Source organism: Taudactylus pleione, unplaced genomic scaffold (genome assembly GCF_031769625.1).
Source record: "Taudactylus pleione unplaced genomic scaffold, aTauple2 ptg000043l, whole genome shotgun sequence".
Classification (NCBI taxonomy): Eukaryota; Metazoa; Chordata; class Amphibia; order Anura; family Myobatrachidae; genus Taudactylus; species Taudactylus pleione.
In genome coordinates, this window is record NW_028284445.1 from 11759204 (window position 1) to 11777664 (window position 18461).

General features: G+C 44.2%; 1 protein-coding gene across 1 annotated transcript in view; it reads right to left on the reverse strand.

Annotated features, from left to right (window-relative positions):
• Positions 1–4113: 4113 nt before the first annotated feature.
• The window catches only part of LOC148537856 (cilia- and flagella-associated protein 337-like), a 116471-nt gene continuing 102123 nt past the window's right edge, over positions 4114–18461 (reverse strand). Inside the window, exons 27-30 of the mRNA XM_088460151.1 lie at positions 16651–16739; positions 9455–9618; positions 6190–6266; positions 4114–5170 (exon numbers count right to left, since the gene is read on the reverse strand). Of these exons, the coding sequence (XP_088316277.1) occupies positions 4978–5170; positions 6190–6266; positions 9455–9618; positions 16651–16739 (523 nt within the window). The 3' untranslated portion in view covers positions 4114–4977. The remainder of the gene's footprint in view (positions 5171–6189; positions 6267–9454; positions 9619–16650; positions 16740–18461) is intronic.

Consider the following 18461-nt stretch of genomic DNA (forward strand, 5'->3'; position numbering starts at 1 on the left):
TCTTTGGATATTGCAACCTATTTTCTGCATACTACACTAAGTTTTATATAATTTGCAGGACGATCCTTGTCTCCACCAACTGGCTGTGGGCTTCATATTCTCCTTCCTTGACAACCTCACACGCCCATCTTTAGATGAGGATAGACTGTCATCCCTAAACGCCCCTTAGTCCCTAGAAATACAGTTGGTAATTCAGCAATCAGTAAAAGCTCCCAGCTCCGATGGCTACATGAATTTTTTTTATTCTGCATTTGGTGAGGTACTCAGCCCAATTCTTTTGCAACTCTATAATGAAGTATCCAGAACTGGTCCATTTCAGCAAAAATGGTCGAGGCTCAAATTATAACAGTTCCAAAGCCAGGCAAAGACCCCACTGAATGCAGAATCTATAGACATATAAAACTACTTAACATAGATGTAAACATTTATGCTAAACTAATAGCCAACCGCCTTACCCCCTTGCCTTCCCAATTGACACATCAAGACCAGGGGGGCTTTATTCTTGGATGCCAGACCCCCAATAATACTCATAGAGTCTTAGATTTGGTTGAGTTGGTGTCGGGCACACAAAGTTACTGCTTCTTTCTCTCAACCCTGAAAATATGTTCCACAGGCTACCGTGGGGATATATGAGACAAATACTCTCTAAATTTGGCTTTCAAGGGGAGATCTTTTGTTCTATTTTTGTCCTCTATGAAGGTCCCTCAACACAGATTTTCAGTAGTGGTTTCCTTTCCTCTCCCTTCCTATTATCCAATGGCATGAGACAGGGGTGCCCCCTTTTCCTTTTTGTATTGGCAATCGACCCTCTAGCCAAAAAACTTTGTTTATCTCTTGAATTCCCCAGGCTCTCGATATATAACACTTCTCATAAGCTTTGCCCTTTTGCAGATGATGTCTTCCTAACTGTAACTGATCCAGAGACCTTGCTGATCACTCTCCAGTCTATCTTGGACTGCTATAGTGCTGCCTCGTATTACAAACTCAATACCACCAAAACTGAGGCTCTTCCTATTCATATCTTCTCCCCGGTTCTTCAATCCTTGAAGAAATTTTCCATTAATAGAAGCCCCCCCGGTCCATCCGAGTGGGGGTGCAGGAGTTGCTGCACCACCGCTAAGCCCCATCCCCGCCACGGTAATTGGCAATTTTGTATAATGGCAACGCAGCTAGCGCTGGTGATAGCACTGGTCAGTGCATAGCTATAAGCTGCTGTACGGCAGCGCCTATGTTCGGGGAGCTGCATTGCTATATAAGCTTCCAGCCTTACTCTATATAACTGTGCCACCTCTGTCAGCATTGCGCACGGCTGGGGGACCCTCAACTGTGTAGAACACCCCCCCTTTCCGACTAATCAAGGAGGGGTTTGGGTACACTTACCACTGCTAGTTGGCCGGTGCGCGGTGGGCACACAGTGGTCCGATGACCCACTGGCCAGGGACCCGGACATTGGGTGCATTAAGCTATGGCGGGTCTCTCTGGTGGCTCCCACGGTGCATGCAGACTGCAGCTGCTTAGAGCCTGCCTGTTGTTGCCTTGATAGAAGTTCCAAGCAGATTAAATAAAATAAAAAAGGCCGTACACAGCCCTAATAAGCACCAGGCACCCTCTAGCACTAATCTAAAACTGAGGCCATGCGGTATAGAGGAGGAGGAGCCAATTTCTATTCTCAAGAATATTTAAAGTGCCAGGCTCCACTCATCACCTGTCTATACCCCAGTGTAACTTGAGTGTCCACTAGTGGATGAAGGAGAAAGAATCTTCTCTAACCTACCTGGGAATTCATATTCCCTCCTGTATTAAGAATGTTCATGATGTTAATTCTGTTCTTTTACTGACTCAGCTAATGACTTTGGCTGAAACCTGAATGAATCACGAGGTCTCTCGGTTAGGCCACCTGGCGGCATTCAACATTATATTATTGCCAAAGTTGTGTTTGTTTCATGCGATCCCCTATGCAATCCCTCGTAAACTGTAACACTCTATGAAAAGATTCATCCTCTCTTATATTTGGAAGCGGAGGAGTCCCTTTTGGCTGTATGGTCCGATCTAAACAACAAAGGGGCTTAACTCTCCCTGGCCTGGCCCGATACCACGAGGCTGCCTTGCTCTCGCAATTTTGTGATTGTTTTTTCCCCTACATTTGAAGCCTTGGGTAGATCTGGAGTGTGCTCTCCTTGCTGGCTTCCCTTTACCTAACCTTCCCCGTCACCGAGGGCCTGATTCAGCAAGGATCGTTATTCTGCTTATACGTAGGCAACAGTTTCTAATATCAGCAGTGATATGCAAATGTCTGCATTCGCATTGCAATCGCAGCCTAACATAGGGACGCCTACTTCCCCTTTATCACATCCTTACACTTTGGCAACATAGTAAAATAATCGGTAACATCGAGTAACATTGGACCCATATGCACAGTTAAGGCAGGTCAGACCTCACTCAGGAATTGCTTACTTCTACGCACGCTATAAGGCCTCAGGCTGCGCATGGTATCGCAGTGGATAATTTATGCACGCCCCTGCAACGCCGTCCCAAAGCACTGACACGACTGCGTTCACCCGATAGACCCCCCGTCACCATCCTCAAACAGAACTTCCTGTCAATCACTGCGATGGGTCTGCGTGGTCACTGTGATCGTAGTCCCGATAGCAGTGGCCGGTTCGCGCACTGCGATGCATACACAGTACGTAACAATCGGCCGATTGCGTGCGTATAAGCAACTGTGATCCTTGCTGAATCAGGCCCCTACTCAGTTTTGACCAGGACATCAAAAGCTTCCTGCAGCCGTCTTAGATACTTTGAAGGTTTGGGATGCCAAGCTCCCGTTTCATTTTGTTTTTGCGCTCCCTACAGAAATATATCACTCAAGGCTCTAGATAAACTATTGCTGCACCTCCATGCCTCCTATTGGCTGAACTTAGGCATCACAGCCTTAGCAGACCTATTTTTTCTATCTTCCATTCTCCCTTTCCCCAACCTCGTGCTAAATTTTACTTTAGGCTTTGGGTGAATCAAACAAGCACTACCGTGGCTGTCTTTCCTACACCCCACCCCAAATCATAGCCAGACTAACCACAGCCTTCTCTCTTGGTGCTATATTCTATTGGATTCACTTAATGTCTCCCCCTGACTTGTTAGGCAAGTCCCCTGTTCAGTTAAGAAGGGAAAGTGACCTCCATCATACATTTACTCCCAAGCAGTGGGAATCAATTCACCTCTCCTCTTCCTCCCTATCTAAATGTGCTAACCACACTGAAATTCCCATTAAACTTGTAAACAGACTTTACTTGACCACTTCTAAACTGCATAGGATACGGCCCACATGTTCCAGATTTTGTTGGCGTTTATACCACCTAGAGGGCACAATCTTACATGTTTTTTCGGATTGCCCAGTTTTATGTCCCTTTTGGACAGAGGTGTTCACTCTCATATAAGATGTACTAGGCCTTACCATAACCCCAGATCCTTCCTTAGCCCCAGTTCATTGGTACCCCCTCACAGTCCCTAAGTCTGTCCGTTACGTACTCGGTCTAAATATCTGCCAGAGCTACTATTACTCAGCACTGAAATCCTCTTCTCCCCCTCCATTTGCTAAAGTTATCTCTAAAACCCATTTCCACTTTGAGATCGAGACTCGGGAGGTCTCATACTCCACGGCCCCCTCTCCTCCTATCATGAAATTGAATCCGTGGCACCTATACCTGGCACTTATACCTGGCAGAGGGTAAGGGTGCCCCTCTAAGGACCTCATTGAGAGAAGCCCATCTTCTCCAATTAATTTTTTATTTAAACAAATTTTTATTGAAGTGTCACATTTACAGAGATCGTAATGAACAAAAATATAAATGTTCATGGAAAAGGGAGAAATAAAAACAAAAATGGAAATAATAATTATAAATAGTACAATAATACAAATGGTTTATAACATTATCCACACAGTAAAGGGATGAACCAATAGGCTCTTTTCACATATGGAATCATTGCAATACAAAAGAAAGTTAAAATGATACAACAGATCATTAGAGACAATAAAAAAATAAACTAGATAGCTCGCCCTCCTCCCCCATCCCCCCCGCAGCCCACCAAATGTACATAAATAATTGAAAGGAAATATCCACTGTTATAATCATATCGGAGGGTCATTAGCTGCAAGCTGTAACAAGTTCTGTAAACTATGATGGATTTGGAAACGCATTCTCCCATTTTATTTGAATGAAATCCAACCTCCGACCCTGTGGTTTGACTCCCACAGTCCTCCAAGTCCTCTCCGGTTTCAAAGAATGTATTTTCTTTCTCCTAGATGCTCGCTTTGATGTATTTTTTTCTTCTATATTATTGTAAATTTCATGCTTACTGTACCTGATGCCTGTAGATGTCCTGTCTTCCCCTCCCTTGTTCTTCCTTCGACAGACTGCAGAATAGAAAAGTCTAATAGCAGAGCAAGGGTTCTCAGATAATTATTCAGGTGGGCAGGATACTAATGTGTAGGTACTGCTCCACCATGGCAGTTCACCCTAATTACGTCAACAATCCGCAGGCAGGGTGATCCATAGGGCAGCCAGTAAGCTCCGGGGTAGATCCACTGGGGACCCAATTTTCAATCCTCCACACTGACAGCAGCCCTGCAAGGAGTAGGGACACACCAGTAGAGTCCATCTGATGCGCACCCCCCCAGCTGCAGACACTATGGTTCAGCTGCTAGATGCTGTTGGTACAGTGGGGTCGTGGCAGAGACAGTGGTACACAGGAAGGCACAGGTAGGATGTCACAGCATACCCTGACAATGGCTCAGGCTGTAATTCCGATCCGTGCTGGATCCTACTGTGACAGGAGCCCTGTCACATATCCATAAAGGTCCGGTGGAGTAAGTCAAGGGTGGGGGTAATCGCGGGTCCACTGGTAGGTATTCGAGGTGAAGAGGGAGATATAGGAATAGGCAATACCACCAGTAAAGTAATTGTCTACCCGCTTCCAACATCACGCCAGTGTGTGGCTCGAGGCAATCATACAGGCCGTACCTGATGACCCGCCCATCGGAAGATTTGATTTGGCGGTCCGTTCAACTGTAACAGGCGTGTTATCCAAGTCAAAGTACTGTAGAGTATTAAAAGTACTGGGTCCGCCATGGTCCAAGGGTTTGTGCGTAATGGTGTACCGCTCGTGACGTAGCCTGCAGAACAGAGTGTATAAGGGACAATAAACATGTTTCTTAAGAATTAAAATATAATATTGGCACTATTAGGTGTGATACAGTGTTTCACTGTTGGACCACCAGGGGCACTGTGTCAGTAAAGTGAGTGGCTAGCAGCAAGTAAACAAAATGGCTTTGTAACATAAGGCTAGTGCACACTGTGGAGTATAATGTTTTCCCCATAAGGAGACATTGAAGCCATAGTGATAGGATCAATGATCCTGACGAGAAAGTATAGCAGTGATAATATCATCTACACATAACATCCAAATATTGTGATGAGCTAATTCATTGGTGGAGGTGGTGGGTGGGGGATTATTGATTTGCATAAAACTGTTTAGCAAAATTGTATTGTAGTCTATAAAGGTTAATTGATTATAAAATACAGGGTGCCATTGATAGAGCCCTGCTTTTTTCTATTGGACTAGTTTATTGGACCTGGCTCACCTCAGTTACCCCCCCCCCCCCTTCCCATCTGACTGGCCCCACCACATCTATCCTCTGCTCTAGCCCCTGCAGTATTGCAGCTGCTCGTCATGTAGAGATGGAGAAAAAATAAAACCCCAACCCAGCAGGTACCAACCCACTGAACGACGGGGCCATAGTACTAGTACACAAGATAACTAGGAAAGTTGCTAGGTTCTACTTGGTGGATTACTATATTCTTTACAGTGATATAAGGAGGTGAACCCACTACATGAGAACATTATGGAGAGTAATTATTTATTTATTACCAGATTATGATGACTGTTGCACCATATAGCAACCAATCAGATAAGTTTTTCCATTTTTTAACTGCACTAGCAAAATGACAGAATCTGATTGGGTGATAGGGGCAACACCTATCTGTAGTAGTTTCCACAAGCCACTTTCATTATGTTGGGGAAATAAATGTTTTCCTTAGAGAAATGGACTTTCCAAAATTGAAGCTACAGTATTATACAGATCTCTTGCAATATTTTAAGTGCTGCTGTTAAAGACATAAGAAGACGCCTTACCGCTTTCCCTGGCCATGGCAGAAGCTCTTCTTATTTATCTCCTCCTGGATTTCCTCCTCTGTTACAGTGATGTCATTCTACAAGGTGTATCATTGTGTTAGGAAATATAAAGGGTAAACACATAGGATATATATGTAGAAACATTTAGGCAAACACTACGTAAACAAAAATGAAACAGTAACTGTAATATACATAAACATTTTATGCTTAATGAATGATCCCTTGTAAGGGAATGGCTGAATACACAGGTACGGGTTTGTGGAAACTGGAAAGCCAACATAGGCTGGTTGGGCTTAGCCTTAGGCAACCAATCTGCCTCTTTTCATCACGTCCCCATTTCTTTTCAGTTATGTCTGCATGGCAACATTATTCCTTTTATACAGGTGAGATGAGAAATTTGGGACATGGATCTCAGTAGTGATGGAGAGGAAAAGGTGAAGAAATACAGTATATGGCTCAAGTAACAAGTGAGCTTAAGCTATGTCTGTTTGTTTGTCCATTATGCACAGCCAGAGTTTTGACCTAGCCACCAAATTTTGCATGGTGGTGTAGTTTGACCAGGATTAGGTTTTTGCCTAGGTTTAAACTTTGTCAGGGCCACACACTGTCACACAATCCCTTAAAAAGGGGACACTCTTAAATTACACAGGTTCCAGGGCTGGCTGAAGTGGAAATTGTCAGTCTGCCAAAAATCGGTGTGAAAGCTACAAAAGTATCCTTTCAACCTTACAGTCGGAGCAAATGTCAAACTATAATGGTGCGTACACACTGGGCGATATTACTAAGCGATTGCACGATTACGACATCGTAATCATGCAATTGCTCAGTAATCGTGCACTATAATGACGGAAACGACCATTGATGCGAGCTCCTGCAGGTGTACTTCAGGGTCCAGTCTTCAACCTGGACAATGCCACGTATCCCCGCTAGTAATTAATATAGTTGTATTATTTCTCAATGTGCTTGTAACCAGTATGGTCTTACATTACTAATCTAATCACACTATGGGCCTCATTCAGAGGCGGTCGTAGGATGCAAGTGGTCGTTCTGAAACAGGGCGGCCGCTTGCATCCTGAACAGCCGCCTCCATGTCGGTCGTTAGGCTGTGGGTTAACACCCACAGCTCTAATGACCGACAAGGGTGATGGTCGCGATTGTCAAGACCATTGCGACCATCGGGGCTTACGACGAGACCCTAGGGTAGGGTCTCATCAACCTTAAGCCCCAGGGACCTTCCTGCTCTGATCGAGAAGGAAGCTCCCCACTGACATCACTGATGATGTCAGTGGGGCCGCCCCCAAATGGCAAGCGTTCCTACTGGAATGCCTCCGTTTGGCCAGGCACGCCCCCGGCCCGCCCAGCAAACGGGGCGAGCTGTCAATCAACATCGACAGCTCGCCCCGTCTACGATGAGACCCCTAACGACGGATCACCCGTCGTTAGCCGAGTCTCGTGCATGCGCACGACGGAGCCGGCTCCGTCGTGCGCATGCGCTGTGGGGAAACATCGAGTCGGTCGTGAGCGCTGAGCGCTCACGACCGACTCTGAATGACCTCCTATATGTAACCAGACAACTAGCAGTAGAACAAGCTACAGTTCTGAATTTATTTACTATCAAGATTTTAAAAAGCTGAAGCAATGTGGAAAATGTACCATTCTTTAAGTGCTCCGCTCTGTTTCACAGTCATCCTTCTATGGGGCTTATTCATTATTCAGAGGTGCCACTTTTCCGCTGCCGAGGCCAGTAAATCTGCTTCATAAGATTCAGTCACTGGTCTCGGCACTCCCACAAAACACATCAGTTTTGTGCAATGGCCTCTTTCTCCTTCCCCAAACAACCGCAGCTTCCTCACACTGCGCCCAGAGCAGCGGCACATGCGCATTGTGCCTCCGGCAGAGTCAACCAAACATCGGTCAATAGCGACCGATACACCTATTGCGTCCGGGTCTGAGTCAGGCCCAAATGTCCCCACGTAAATTATGTTTCCAAATTGCCTTGAATTACCACGGCAGACACTAATGCACAGGAGTAAATCAGTATTGCTCCAATGCAGCAAGCCCAACCAGTACTACTTTCGCCACTAACTAGTAGTGGTGAAAGTGTACACTGCTGGGCAATGTGACTGCGCACATGTGATCTTAGTTCACGCATGCGCACAGTGAGGGCCGGAGATGGAGGGATCCAATAGGAAGTAGTGAGGCTTAGCGGGTTACCGTCATCTGAAGATGGCATCAGTTCCAGTATCGACTTTCGAACACTTTTAATTTTCAAAGCTTGAAGATAGGACGGCTCCTACACGGGGGCAGTAAGGGCAATAGAGTCCATTACATAAAACATGAGGAAACTACGGTTCCCACATGCACAATGGACCTGATCACTTTGATGAACAGGCTCCTAAATGCCCTATACTCCCAACTGGGGATCGGTATGAAATACTGCCGGACGCATCCAAATCCCGACGCCGGAAGACCGGCAACAGAAGATCCCGACAGGTATTTTTACTATTACTAACCTCCCCCCCTAACCCTCCCTTAGGGGTGTCTAACCCTAACCTCCCCACCAAGTGCCTAACCCTAACCTCCCCCCCAAGTGCCTAACCCTAACTCCCCCTGTAAGTGCCTAACCCTCCCAGGGGGGTGTCTAACCCTAAGTCCCCCCAGGAGCCCCTAACCTAACCCTCCCCCCTCGCGCCCACCGCCCAGTTTACCTTCGTTCGCTATGCTGGGCGTCGGGCTCCCCGCGTAGGGATAATGATAGGCGGCGGGATTTCGACGCCTATCATTAGACTCCTGCTTGGATCAGACAGTCTGGAAGCCGGCGGTTGGCATTTCGACCATCGTCTTCCTGACTGCATCCTCCCAGCTGGTCTCCTCCATACATCATATATAAAGGCCTCTGGATTTTTCTAGTTTTTAAAGTTACATTTGAAGCTTATTCAAAGAGCTGGAATTTGGCAACTGATGTGTTTTGCCTTTAATTAAATTGATGCTTTTAATTCCATGGCAGAAAAACGATGAAAATCATTGATTTTGACAAATTGCAGCCAACTAAATAACCACTTTGTATTATTTTGTGCATATACAGGTAGCAGGGGTTCTAGTCACTATCCAACAAATATAAACATACAACAAATGAAAATATATATGAAAAAAAGAAAAAGCCCTAAAGGTTATGGATGTGACTTGTACAGTGTAGGAATTTCCACCATCCAATTATGGCAGATGTGCACAAGGGCAGAAGCTGTATACGGCCTGTTTCTCAAACCTTTATATCGGAGGTTTCTTTAGGTGGGCGGTCTTCTGGCTCATGTGTTGGTTGTGCAAACACAGGCATACTCAGTGGGTCTGTTAGAATTTCAAAAGGCACCATTGGGTGTTTCCAGGATGCTGGGGTAGTGATCTCCCAGGGTTCTGCCTGCCCAAATGTACCTGGAAGAGAATGACAATGAACTGTGAGACAGAGTCACTGTGTATGAGACACTATCTATAGTTGCTAACATTTGCTATTACAGATATATAAAGATATAATTATATATTTTGGAGGTTTTCGGCGTCTGGGTCCAACCGCTCATACACAATCCATGCCACGGCACACAGTCCGGTTTTTCACCGGAAACATAAGATGAACTATTGAGCCCCAGGAAATATGGTAGCATTAGCTGGTAATGTAGAATTAAGACGTAAATAAAATATATTAGAGCAAAATTAAAAAAACAAAAACAAAAAGGGTTGTAATCTAATTCCTCCCATGCCCAAAGAAAATACATGCACAAAAAAGGGCAGACTGATGTATCTGTATATTCTTTAATGGTGGACACAATAACAGGTTTTTTGTACTTACCAGTAAAATCCCTTTCTACGAAACCATGGCGGACACTGAAGTTTAGCTGGGGTATAGTCAGTGGAGAGTGGAGCCTGCCACTTTAAATTCTGAAGACTTGAAACAGGCTCCTCCCTCCTCTCTACCCCACAAGACTCAGTCAAGTTTAATTAAGCTCAAAGAGAACAGGGAAGAACCCAAGCAAAGGAACAACAGGTTCCCACAACAAAAAGGACCAGACCAACCAGACAACAGCACAGGGGGGGCGTCCAGTGACCCACATGGATTCAGAGAAAGAGATTTTACTAGTAAGTGCAAAAATCTGTTTTCTCCATCATCCACTGGGGGACACTGGAGTTACACAAGGGACGTCCCAAAGCCAAGGTTCTCAAGGGAGGAAGTGCGATGTGGATGCTTGAAACACCCGCATCGAAAACCAGCCTCCCTGAAGGCAAAAGTACCAAAATGCAGTAGAGCTCCCGCAGCCATTCAATTCAACGTAAAGTCTTTGAAATTGTCAACCTGAGTTATTTTTATCCATTTTGGGTGGTGATTACTTGATGCCAGCAGGTAGTTGTTGCACTCGACTAACTTTATATATGTTTTTGTTTCTATATGTCCTTGGTGGATAAAAATTTCCAAATCTAAGAAGTTTACTCTCTCTTTGCTGTAAGTGTTAGTAAATTCCAAGTTTGAACTATTGGAGTTGATTCTTTCCTGGAATTCTTTTTAAAGTATCTTCATCTCCATCTCATATTAAAAACACATCATCTATGTAAAGAATCCATAGTTTAAAATGATTCTTGAATGGGTTATTGCTCCATATTTCATCTTCTTCCCATTTTGCTATGAACAGATTTGCGTAGCTCAGAGCAAAGCGACTTCCCATCGCGACCCCAGTAAGCTGCTTGTAGACGGTTTCTTCATACCAGAAGTAGTTATGTTCTAGGATATATTCAATGCTACTCATAATAAAAGTATGTTTCTTTCCAATCCTCTCCTGTCTTTGTAAAACTGCTGTAGTGTCTTTCACAAAACTTTTTTGCTGAGACACTAGTGGCTGTAAAAATGAGTCCACATATCCTGAGAGGTTCGATGTAATAGAAATTATCCCCGATACTATAGGGCATCCTGGAGGATTGCTTTGTGCCTTATGAATTTTAGGGATTTGGTAGACAACTGGGATACATGGTGATATGTTGTTCAAAAAATCAAATTCTGATTTTGTTAAGATTGCTATATTGTAGCCTTCCTCTAGATGTTCTGTGAGTTCCCATTGGTACCCCTACATTGGATCCTGTTCCAGTTTTTCATATTTTTTGTCATCTGATCAGGCTGTATCTAGGGGTCTGAGTGTCCCTCAAAAAGTAATGGACTGATGCCCCCTCCCCTCATATTTTTTTAATTACATTCTGTACTTTTAACATCTCCTTAGCCTACCCCCTTCTGTCTCCCAAACCATCCCCATTCTGTCTCCCCAGCCAACCCTCTTTTGTGTCCCCAGCCAACCCACTTCTGTGTCCCCAGCCCTCCCCTTTCTGTGTCCCCAGCCCTCCCCTTTCTGTGTCCCCAGCTATCCTCCTTCTGTGTCCCAAGCCATCCTCCTTCTGTGTCCCCAGCCATCCTCCTTCTGTGTCCCCAGCCATCCTCCTTCTGTCTCTCCAACCCATGCCCCCCCCCCCGCATCCAGCCCCTGAAGCTCACATATACTTACTTACCATCTCTTATGGCTGTGTAGTGGATAGATCCTCTTCTGGCTGCTCAGTCTCACCTGCAGCTATGTGGCGGGCATGACGTAATGCACGCCTTGTCTCCAAAAAACAAAACTTCATTTATTGTACCGGGCAGCAGCCGGCAAGCATCCAGGGGCATTCCCAGGACTCCAGTCCCGGAAGTCCTGTCCTGATTCTACTCCCTGGCTGCGGGTGACACTGCGTATGGCGCTCCCACTTCGGCTGGGGTCCCTGGCGAGTGCCATCCTGGCCAAAGGGTAGATATGCCCCTGCAAACAAAACTATATGGTCATAGAAATTCAGAGATATTAGTTGCATGCATTTGCTGGTCTGGCTGGGCCTCCTCAGGGCATCACCACTTAATACACATAGTTGCTTTTCACATCACCTTTTATGTTTGTTTATTATTCATGTATTTTTTCACATATATTTTAACCTCTTATTCCACACTTATTGATTACTCGCACACATCTATACTTTACACTGCACTGTCACTCTTTTTCCATTTTCATGTGATGCCCTGGGGGGGTCCCGGACGTGAACCCCTTAGTGTTAGGGACTGCTAGTAACAGAGAAGCCGTGATGTGGCCTAGCAGCCTCCCATGTATTTGCAAATGCATGCAACCAATATCTCTGAATTTCTATGACCATATAGTCTTCATATATTGTTGCAGGTATTATTCAGTGTGCTGAGGAACAATAGGGGGTTAAACCCCTCTCCTTTTTCTACTTAGTATGACCCCTCCCTTTCATGCACCTGATTAGTACTGCTAGATTGATAGAGCAGCTGCCATTTTTGTTTGTTTGTTATGAGTTGCATGAAGGAGCCAGCATTAGTAGGGCATGCTGGTTCTAGTAGTGCTAGTTGGAGTTCCCAGGGGTGACTCCCAGGTAAGCTGGCTCTCAATTTGGATGCATTTATGTATGTGCCTTTATCATGAGGCCTTACATTTGACAAAATATATATGTGCCTTTATCATGAGGCCTTATAATTGGTATATTTTACATTTGGGGTGAGCGTTTGAGCATAGGGCCCCCGGGCTGGTCTGGCTGGGCCTCCTCAGGGCATCACCACTTAAAACACATAGTTGCTTTTCACATCACCTTTTATGTTTGTTTATTATTCATGTATTTTTTCACATATATATTAACCTCTTATTCCACACTTATTGATTACTCGCACACATCTATACTTTACACTGCACTGTCACTCTTTTTCCATTTTCGTGTGATGCCCTGGGGGAATCCTGGGCTGGATGTTTTTTTTTGGGGTGCACTGTGCCCCGGACGTGAACCCCTTAGTGTTAGCGACTGCTAGTAACAGAGAAGCCATGACGGGGCCTAGCAGCCTCCCATGTATTTGCAAATGCATGCAACCAATATCTCTGAATTTCTATGACCATCTAGTCTTCATATATTGTTGCAGGTATTATTCAGTGTGCTGAGGTTAAACTCCCCTCCTTTTTCTACTTAGATATGCCCCTGCGCCTGACAACAATTTTTCTGTCTCTGCCTTATATTTATTTATATCAATGATTACAAGACCGCCTCCCTTGTCTGCCTTTTTTATTATGATTTCTTTGTTATTTTTGTTTTTTTTTCAAAGCATTGTTTTCTTCTTTTGTCAAATTCATCTTGATCCGTGTTTTTTATGGTAACCCCTCTATATCTTTTTCTACTAATACGGGGTAAAGTTGCTCTGTGGCTTGAAATCTGTATGTATAAAGTTGTCCTTTTTATTTTCAGTGTTGCAAGGTTCTTTCCTTGTAATTGGATCTTTTAAGAAATATTTCTTAAGGCAAAGTTTGCATCCAAATTTATGTAGATCAAGGTACATTTCAAACTTATTTAGGGGCTGATTGTGGTACTTAAGTCCTTTGTTTAAAAGGTAAAATTGTTGTTTAGTAAGCACTGTTGAACTTAGATTGAAAATGCCCTCATTTTTATTTCCATTTTCCACTTAAACATTGTTTACATTGTTGCCGTTTATGTATTGTACTGCGGCTATTCTGTATCTGCATTTTTTATATACAGTATATGCTTTTTATCTTCATATTTTATATATTTTTTATCCATTTTAACCTTTTTTTCTAGTTCCTCATTATCAAGTTTCTTTCTCTCACTGCAGCCACACACAGTAGTGCTTTCTTCAAAATTATATATATACATGAATTTATTCAATTTTTTTATTAAATAAGAAAGCTGCTAGGTATTTTTGTCTACAAGAAGACCCTGAAGATCAATGTACCAAACCCTTTTCGGCCAATCTGGTGCCACCAGGATTACCCGCGCTTGCTTGATGCGCTTGAAGACTCGTGATAGAAGAGGGATTACAGCAGAGACAGAGCATAAGCTGCCAGAGCTGCAGGATCCATTTTTCTTGCGCAATAAGGAGAGACCTTTTGATTGAGGCACAAAGCTATAAAGGTCCATGTCCGGAAGGCCCCACTTGTCCACTAGGGCCTGGAACACCGCCGGATGGAGACACCACTCGCCGGGATGGAGATCATGATGGCTGAGGTAATCCTCTTCCCAATTTTCGGCACCTGTGGGGAAAAATTGCTGAAATAACTGGCAAATGCTGTTTCGGCACACCCGGAAGATGAGCCCGCCCGCATTTCCAGATGGCTCCTGGTTCTGCCCTGGTGGTTGATATACACCACCGCTGTGGCGTTGTCCGACAGGATCTGGATAGGCTGACCCCCCAGCAATCTCTGGGCAGCGAAAAGTGCCTTGAGAATTGTCCTTAGCTCTAGAACGTTGATGGGAAGCAATGATTATTTTCATGACCTAAAACCGAGACTGAAGCACCACGGCTCCCCACCCTTTTAGGCTTGTGTTTGTGGTGACTAATGTCCAGTCGAAAATGGAGAATGGCCTGCCCAACCTGAGGTGTGTCAAGTTCAGCCACCACAGAGGGGACAGATGAGTTTGATGGGAGCGGGAGATCACATGGGACAGGTGAAGGTGTGATCCATCCCACTTGGAAAGCAGGTCTAGTTATAACTCCCTGGAGTGGAACCTGCCGAATGGGACTGCTACGAATGCTGATATCATATTTCCCAAGAGGCACATGCCTAAGAGTAAAGAGATCCTCCTCTTCCAAAGCACCAGACGAACTAAAAACTGGAGTGATGAGATCCAGAGGCAGAAAGATCAGCTCTAAGGACGTGTCGAACAACAGTCTAGGAAAGATCAATCGCTGCGAGGGCACTAGGTTGGATTTCTTGAGGTTGATCATCCAGCCATGAGAAAGCAGTGTACGGTGACTCAAGATGAAGGCAGAAATTGAGGAGATCTGTCCTCCTTTGATCTGTCACATCTGGATTATTTTTTTAACCCGGGATGGATCCAGGAGAAGAAACAGGAATGGGTTTGTAGTATTGGAATGCAGCAGGTTTAATAGGAGTATTATTATTCATGAAGTGGTAATACATATATAAACTGGCAGAAAATAAACAAGTCCAAGTGAAGTGAGGCTGAAAACAGATGTCTGGCAGGGAAACAAAGTCCAATTAATGAGGAGGTGTCAGGCAGAAAAAAGAAAAGGCCAATGGAGGTGTGACTGAGGAACAGAGGTCTGAAGTACTGGAGTGGGCTGTGAGTCCGGAGTGCTGGAGGGTACACAAACCGTGGGGTGAGTAACGGGGTATAGAGGGTAGATGCAGGTATCCAGGAACAGCCTGTGATGGAGAGAGAGCAAGAAACGGAGCACTGCTGGGACTGCAATTATCACACCATGCTAAGGAGCACAGAGAACTCTCACATAGCTTGTGCTGTGTATACGTTGCACTGGCAACTAGAGGGCGTGCTGAACACCCTTAAGTACCATGGGAAAGTGCATGATACGTTGCTGAGAGTAAATACAAGATGCTCCAACCTGATTGGCCCATTCAGGTCACATGCCCAAAATCAAGAAGGCGGAGCTCAGCATTCACCAGCGTGGCAGCGCTACCAGTCTTACCTGTCACCACATGGCTTGTACCCCTCAGACATCCACGCGCACCTCGCGCCAACCTCCAGGCACCAGCACCCCCACCGGTAGGACCGCGCCAAAGCACCCGCACAGGCAGAAGCCGCGACTCTGGTCGTGACATGGTCAAAGCAATTATTTTATCAAGTTCGGGGCCCAAACAAAAATTCCTCCGCAAATGATAGGATTTTAAGGGAGCGTTTGGATTCGGCATCAGATCACCAAGCCCGCAACCAGAGAGCTCCCCTGGCAGCAGTGGAAACCTTTGAACAGAGAAAATAAAAAAGCCTAACTTTATAAAAAAAATTATCTTCCAGTCTTCTTGAACGCCCGGTTCCATCGGGCACTTAAATTTAACTAAGTCAAGTGGAGTACACTGTAGACACTCATGAATTACACAGATTCTGTGGCTGATTAAAACCAGGTAAAATTCCGGCTTGAAGTCAGCCAGTCACAGAACCTGTGCAATTCATGAGTGTCCTGGTTTAAAGGGATAGTATGGAAACCCTAGGCAGAGTCGTTGTACAAACCAGCAGATGCCCCGAGTCAGTGAACAACCCAGTACTTAACCAGTGCGGTGGTTTATTCAACTGTAATGTAATTAGTACAGCCGCAGTCACAGTTATGCATATAGAGACTCTTAGCATGGAGCAGAGCTTGAGCAGCCCTGACTGTATGTGAGTAGCGATACAGGATACAAGCAGTATCAGCGGATGCAGCAGGATGGAACACACGGTAATAGCTGGGTCTCTCTGAAGCTGGTAAGTTCTAAATGGATCTGTCCAATTTAGCCATTTAGGGGAGAGGCCTTCAACTCAGTCCGTATGTGTTTTGGGTAGGGTAGCTTACTAGACAATTGTAGTAGTTTTTACAATGCAATATTACTTATCAATCAACAACATACATGATAAGTTTAATAATCAAAAATCACTAACCTACAAATTGTCCATCAATACTCCAGAGCCTCACTGCACAGTCTATAGATGAAGTCAAGACCATCTTCTCTTCGTCTATCACCTCCAGCCTAAGCAATGATTTAAACCTGTTATAGACCATTACCAATATTTCAAGAGTTATAGAATAGTCTCCTAGTACTGTAAACTCACCGATTAAAGCTGTAGATTTAAAGTATAGTAGCAATAATTTAAAAGGCAATACTAACCTGCTTTTGCCTTTTAAATGATTGCCACTTTAACTCTACAGCCTTAATCGCAGAGATTGCACCGGTTCACAGACCTCGTGTCTTCTTATATATACTCCTTAATCTTTAGTACAATACGGAGGGTATCACTATAGAGACTAACAAGCTTAGACCCAGGGAAAAATTAGCAACTGTATTTTTTTTTAACATAGCCCCCTGAGACATCACAATGAGTCTTCAGCTGCATTTTGAAGATTCAATATTTTTTAATGAAATAAAGTTTATGGGGTACATTTACTATTGCTGTAGCTGTAGCATTAACCGGCCCCAAATTCCCAGGGCTGGAATTCCTTGGAAAGTTGGGACCCCAAAAATAAAACCCCCTCCCAAGGAACCTGGGCTGGTAGGTGCGGGGTTAATGATAAAATAATAGTTACTAATATTGTTCATTACTGGCGGACTATAAGTACCAGCAAGCCGACCCCAGCATGCCGGCACTTAATGTCCGGACATGCTGGCATTTGTTGTTCAATAAGTGCCTGCTGGCACCTGTAGTCTGCATGTAAAGAAAATTTTAAAATAAACACAATACACTCACACCGACTGTTTAATGTTTTATTCAAAAAACAAACAATTTCTATCTTCCCAAATCCTTGGGTGGTCTCCTCTTTGTTCCATGCGATGCATATGTTCTTGGTAAAAGAAAAAAAATCAGCCAGCCCACCAGACACTGTGTACAGTGCCTAACCCAACATGATTGGTCACTCATGGTCACTGCCATTAAAATAAATTAGAGAGCGCTGATTGGCTGAGAGTTGCTCTGAGTTGACCACTTTGGGGCTGGTTAATTAGTGTTTGAAGGATGGAGGAGAACTACAAGAAGTGCAATCTGAATAAGAAAGGAATGTGTGTACTTGTATAATGGATTAATTTAAAACACTGTTCTTTCTGATAATCTTAATTTCGGAATAGGTTTACTCCAGTCGGCATAACTTGGCTCCTGCTCATTTGTCAACTTGCTTCATTCAGAAACATATTTCTTTCAAGTTGTTACACACAATCCCATCTTTTACATAGAACGACTGCAAAACCTGCTATGTACCAAGAGTGGCCAGCAGACTTGTTCACGCGTAACTAGATTATGCTGAGAAGAAACACAAATGAAACCACTTCTAAAATTTCATGAATAAAAAATCTGGGACCATTCCAAGTAACTAGGGACTATTAATAGAATTTTGAGATAATTACTCTAATATAACATAATTTAGCACTAATCATAAGTATGAAAAATATGACTCAGATTCAGGAGGTTTTGAGTTCAGCAAAACTTGGGAAATTCATTTACAAAAAGCCGATTTGCTCTTAGAAAAGTGTAAGGGGCTCCTGGTCCCCCTGTATCACCAAGGATCAGGCTTTATTTTATTTTTATACAATTTAACATTTTCTGTACATTTATTCAAATACCATACACTTATTTGTGCTCTCTGCAGCCACAGTGTTATACATTGCACACAAAATACAATGAGATATTTATCTAACCCTGCATTTATATACAGTGGTCAGAGCACCTTGCGCTGGGACTCAACCCCTTCAGTGTTGCAATCA